Source organism: Neomonachus schauinslandi, chromosome 10 (assembly GCF_002201575.2).
Source record: "Neomonachus schauinslandi chromosome 10, ASM220157v2, whole genome shotgun sequence".
Taxonomy (NCBI): Eukaryota; Metazoa; Chordata; class Mammalia; order Carnivora; family Phocidae; genus Neomonachus; species Neomonachus schauinslandi.
Genome location: NC_058412.1, coordinates 92,687,110 through 92,693,333, shown reverse-complemented (window position 1 = coordinate 92,693,333; position 6,224 = coordinate 92,687,110). Strand labels below are relative to the sequence as shown.

The following is a 6,224-nucleotide window of genomic DNA, read 5'->3' as shown; positions in this document are numbered from 1 at the left end:
TTTGTGGAAGTTACAACACAAAGGGAGGTTATGAGCCAAATACTCCTTGATCCCTGTATAATCAAACAAGAACTAAGTAATTTCAACCTAGACAAAATATTACTCACCCCCATTACGTGTTGCTTGGGTTCACTGCACTGCAGTATCTATGCTTTTAAAGCTACTCTTTGGTGATTCATGTTTTCAGAGACTCGGATTTGGGAAGGTTGGAAATATATGGAAAGGAATTATTGGGGGTGATAGAACTTGTCAGAAGTGCAGATTTGGACGCCCGCCATGGCGGCGGTGGCAAACGGCCTTGGCCCCGCCCCCCGGGACGCTGCGCCGGTCACCTGACGCAGCTGCGGGCTGAAGAGACACAAGGGAAGTCGCTGTCGCCACAGTCGAGGAGCTTCTGCTGCCGCCGCCACCGCCTGCAGCAGCCGGGACCCTCCGCCTCACCGCCTCCGCTTCGCCGCCCACGCCATGCCGCCTGAGAAGACCTTCAAGCAGCGCCGCACCTTCGAGCAAAGAGTAGAAGATGTCCGACTTATCCGAGAGCAGCATCCTACCAAAATCCCAGTGATAATAGAACGGTACAAGGGTGAGAAGCAACTTCCTGTCCTGGACAAAACCAAATTCCTTGTACCTGATCATGTCAACATGAGTGAGCTCATCAAGATCATTAGGAGACGCTTACAACTCAACGCTAATCAAGCCTTCTTCCTGCTAGTGAATGGACACAGCATGGTGAGTGTGTCCACGCCGATTTCTGAAGTGTATGAAAGTGAGAAGGACGAAGACGGATTCCTGTATATGGTGTACGCTTCTCAGGAGACATTTGGAATGAAACTGTCTGTGTAAGACTAGAAAAATGCATCTGTTCTTGAATTTTTTTAAAACCTTACCAAGGAGAAAAAAAGGGATATTACCAACTGAGATTGATGAGTTCATCCAATCACAGATCATCAAAACAGTAGTGTTCCTGCCTAGGAGTTTTAGGAAGTTGTTTTGTACTGTAAGCAGAAAAACTGAGCTCCAAATGAGCACATTCAGCTTTGGAAAACTACATTATTTAACCTAGGCTGTTTTGTTTTCAAATTTAGAAGTTTAAAAATAAAATACTTTGTATTCTAAAAAAAAAAAAGAAGTGCAGATTTGATCTTTATGTTGATTTCATGCACCCTTATCTTTCTAAAGACATGGATGGCCACTAGAGAACACACTGCTGGTGTCTCCCCTCCAGACACCCCAGATCCCCTTAGTACCCCCATCTCTGGGCATGCCAACCCAAAAGCTTCCAGCTAGAAGCCCCCGAGGACCTTCTGGGGCCTCTGGAGCCCCTGAGTCCTTGGAAGTAGCCCTCCACCATGGCCTTCCACCCATGGTGGAAACTGATAAGTAAGGACTCCAGCAACCTTGCCCTCTGGCTAAGGTAAATCTGAGGTGTGCCCCATGAGGCTCCCGAAGTCCCCAGCAGAAGCAAGCTGTGTATGCCCTTCGCTAACCTGCCAGATAACATGGCCTTCACTGCCCTGTGATTGCTCCTCCCCATAAAGCCTGGGCACACAAGCACTGTCTCACGTCTGCTTTCCAGAGAGCCCAAGCTAGGACTTCCAGCTCTCTTTTCCCCCTTAGGATGCAAGTAACTATGGGGCACCCTCCAGGGCCCTTATGCCTTTTACAGAGGCAATTTCAGACACACTACCCCCAAAGAGTAATTGTAACTGCAGTGCAAAACTCTAGAGACACTGCTGGACAGATGTAGTCTTTTATCGTTTATATCACTGTAGGAAGCTGTTGACTCTGCTCCTGGGACTAGTTTAGTCATGTTGTTTGTATGTGCAGTTGAGCTGAAAACAGTAGAAGAAGATTTGGATGTGAAATAACGAAATAGTCCAGATTTGTTTAGAGCACACTCGTGCACGCATGCACATACACACACGCGTTTACTACCCCTAACAAAGAAACTAGTTTGTACTGGTTTTCCAGGGCTGCCCTAACAAAATACTGCAAACTAGGGGGCTTAGAACAACAGAAATTTATTCTCTCACAGTTTTGGAGGCTAGAAGTCCAAAATCAGGGTGTTGCCAGGACCATGCTTCTGAAATCTGTAAGGAAGAATCCTTTCTTGTCTCTTCCTAGTATCTGGTGGTTTGCTGGCAACCTTTGGTGCTCCTTGGCTTATAGAAAGCATCACTCCCTTCCTCTGTCTTCACATGGCATTCTCCCTGTACCTTTTCACACCGTCTACCTTCTGTGCCTGTCTGTCCACATACCTTTCTCCTTTTTATAAGGATGTTGGTCAGATTGGATTAGGAGCCACCCTTATGACCTCATCTTAACTTTTTCATAGGAAGTTTAGGATCCACTTGTCCATTTCTGCAAAAAAAAAAAAAAAAAAAAAAAGCCACCTGGGATTTTTATAGGGAAAGCAGTAAATTTGTAGAACAGTTTTGAAGAGTATTGCCATCTTAACAATACTTAGATTTCCAATTCACAAGCACGGGATACCTTTCCATTTATTTATGTCTTCTTTAATTCCTTCCAACTATGTTTTATGGTTTTCAGTGTACAATGAGCTTGTTTATTAGTCCTAGAGGGTATGTATGTGTGTGTGTATGCTGTGTGTTCCTTAGGATTTTCTGTAGTCAAGATCATGTCACCTATACATAGAAATAACTTTACTTTTTTCCTTTATGATGTGAAATACCATTTATTCCCTTTTTCTTATTTAATTGAGTTGGCTAGAATCTCTAATGAAATGTTGAATAAAAGTGGCAAAAGAAAATATCTTTGTCTTTTTTCTGACCTTAGAGGGAAAGGTTTCATCAGTAAATATGAGGCTATATGTTGGTTTTTATTAAGTTGAGGAAGTTCCCAGAATGTATTTTTAATTTGTTTATAAAATATGCTTTATGTAAAATTCACATAACATTTTGTGTCTGGAAACTTTCTACATGTGGGAAATCAGATCCTTGAATTCTTTGGGGAATTCTAGGATTACAATGAATCTATGGCCAAACAGCTCCATTTCATGGAAAGGGAGTATTTTCCAAGGTTGCCTGGTAGATTTGGAGGAAAAGGGACTGGAGACTCTGACTCCCTGAGAAATTCTTCCCAGCTTCAGAATTCAATAGACAAGTCCATGTTCGAGTGGCAAGTTCTGAAAAGAGTGTCAGTGGTTCTTTTTTTCCAGAAGAACCCACAATTATAAAAGGGCTTTATATAAGAGTTTATCATGAAAGCTCTTTGTGCTAAGTATGGAATAATGTTTCTTTAGGAGCCACAAGGAATAGGAATTTTGCCTAACATTGGGATAGATTTACATAAGACTTTGGAATTAAATGAGAAGTATGGTACCCATGTCTTAGATCTCAGGAAATCCCAGCCAAGAGCAAACATGTGCTGAGAGTTGGGGTTCACTCATTTTGCCATCACAGAGAATGCCAGTTGCAACAAGCCATCATTGCATAGCCATATAAAAGAATTCAAGATGTCAAGAAGATATTACTTACGGACAGCATATGTGAAAGTGTGGTATTCATACTACTGGTGGTAGACAAAATAATTCTATATGTCAAACTACAAGAGTAAAACTGATCAACAACAGCTGCTCAATGCTCAGTCATTACTTACCCCATATTGACACTTGGCCATTGGTAGATCTCAAATACTTTTGCCTTTGAATTGGCTGAATTTTTGTTGCTATTTCAGTTCTTTTCAGGGTGTCTCCATACTGCGCCCAGGAGTAGGAGAAAACCTTGGGTTTAAATACAATAGATGTCACTAACTTATTTGTATAAGGAAACATGGAACAAATACTGCATATTGACAAGTTAACTAATGGCTCCCATTACAACATATTGTCCCCCCCCCATAGCTTTAGCTGGTAAACCCAGAAAATTACTGCACAGTGATAAAGCCACCAAAAACTTTGGTTTATCTCCACTTCCGACAGTCAGAAATATGCTTAGTTCAGGACCACAGACTCTACATGTCAACCTGCAAATGTCTACAACTACTAAATAAGAGAAGAGAGCGAATATATCTGGTGTCAGGATTTCTGAAAATGTGATATTTATACTACTGATGGTGGGCCAGATAGTTCTAGGGAGTGAGAAAGATCAACTTAAAACATTTAATAGTTATATATTTATGCGTATTAATGTGTATTTAATATATAAGTAGCACATAGAGTTTATGTTTCATGATTGTTATAGCTTACGATAGAGCTAAAATAGGAAATTAGGTTTTTAAAGTAAGCCCATTAAAAAAAAAAGTGTCAGTGGGACAGAAAATCAAGAAAATTGATAGTGAATGTCTCCATCAGATATCAGCATAGTAGTAACTACAAAACAAAACAAATTCAGTGGCATACAACAATAAATAAGCATTCCCATGCTCTCATGTGGTCAGATGAGGCAGTTCCCTGCCATGTTTCTTGCTGTGCAGCAGGTCTACCTGGGGCACATTTTTCTCATTAAGAAAATGAGAAGGTCCCAGAGGGATGAAAACACATATGTGTGAAAACACATGACGTCTTTTAAGTCCTAGCCCTGGAATTGATACACTGTCACTTCTGCCCAGTTTCCAATGACCCAAGCAAGTAATTCGGTCATGACCAACATCAGTGGGATGGGGAAGTACGCTGCTCCCATGGAGGGTGGAGTTGGGGGAACGAACATTTGCTAAGCAATAATCTAACCTAACTTAACCATCGGAGCCAATGATTGAGGTGTTAGGGTATCAGGGTTAGTGAAATTCATCATCTTAATGAAGAAGGCATATCAAAGCGAAACCCTCATTAGTGTTGTTTTATACTAGAAAGGTTATGTGTTTTAAAAATTGTAAAATAATATTTTATCATAGCAAAAAATTCAAAAAGAACAAAAATACAAAAGAGTAAGATCGTACATCTCTCTTGATTCTAGTTTTCTAATCCTATTCCCACAAGTAAATCCCCGTTAGTTCTTAGTGTTTTCTTCCAGACTATTTTCAATGCTTATTGGTTTGTTGTTTTCCAAGAAATGTGAAGTCGCACCATACATATCATTTCTAAATTTTCTTTTTTTTTTTAACTTAACAATACACTATGGATATTTTTCCATGGAAGTACACAGTATCAATGTCATTATTCTTAATGGCTGCACAGTACGCCATAGTATGAACATAGCATGATATAGTAAACCACTTTCATGCTGACAAACACTTAGGTGGTGTCCAATTTTTTGCTATCACAAACAATATCAAAGGAATATATTTGTATGAAAATCTTTTTATACTTAGGAATTTCTGTGTTATTATTCCCAAGAACAAGTTGCCATGTCAATGGACATTGGAAACTTTGGTGGATACCTCTGAGTTACTCTTCCAAATGGCTGCACCAATTGCCATTCCTTCCACCACATTATGATTATTCACAGAACGTACTTGAGCCTTAACTGTAATTACATTTGGGAGTCTTCTGATATTAAGTATATAATTGCTTATCTGAAGCCAGAAAAGTCTTCCACATACTTAATTCTGTAGGAAACAAAATTTGCCTAATGTTGAGAACATCTTTATGGTGACGATTCCTTCCCAGCTTATAACTTTAGTTTTTCTCAAAAGAATTTCTGACCCACTGGAATGGTAATAATGAAAAAGATGTGGAAAACCAATGCTGACAAAGAGGAGGACCAACGGGAACCCTTGTACACAAACGGTGGAAGCGAACATTGCTACAGCCTTTTAGAAAATTGCTGGGTAGAATCTACTAAAACTGAATATCTGAGCCAACAATTCAGCTTCTAGATATATACTCAGCAGAATTCGGGACATATATTCATGTAAAGACATGTACTAAAATGTTCACAACAGCACTATTCATATTAACCCCAAACTTGGAACAGTCCAAATACAGAACCTGAGTAGAGGAATAAATAAATGGTGGTACAGTCATAGAATGAAGAATCGTACAACAATGGGAGTAAACATTTATAAGTAAAAATACAGATAAATCTTGCAAACAGAATTTTTTTTAAAGATTTTATTTATTTATTTGACAGAGAGAGAGAGACAACAAGAGAGGGAACACAAGCAGGGGGAGTGGGAGAGGGAGAAGCAGGCCTCCCGCTGAGCAGGGAGCCCCATGCGGGGCTCGATCCCAGGACCCTGGGATCATGACCTGAGCCGAAGGCAGATGCTTAACGACTGAGCCACCCAGGTGCTCCACAAACAGAAGTTTGAATGACATAAGCCAG

General features: G+C 40.3%; 1 protein-coding gene across 1 annotated transcript; it reads left to right on the top strand.

The window, feature by feature from the left end:
* The first annotated feature begins 359 nt into the window (after positions 1-359).
* On the top strand, positions 360-1,115 carry LOC110590011 (microtubule-associated proteins 1A/1B light chain 3B-like). The gene has a single exon (XM_044918805.1). It carries the CDS (start codon positions 466-468, stop codon positions 841-843), a length of 378 nt encoding a protein of 125 aa, XP_044774740.1. The 5' UTR covers positions 360-465; the 3' UTR covers positions 844-1,115.
* The last annotated feature ends 5,109 nt before the right edge of the window (positions 1,116-6,224 follow it).

Excerpts from the sequence above, each read along its gene's own strand:
- LOC110590011 (XM_044918805.1), top strand. The coding sequence starts at position 466 with ATGCCGCCTGAGAAGACCTTCAAGCAGCGCCGCACCTTCGAGCAAAGA.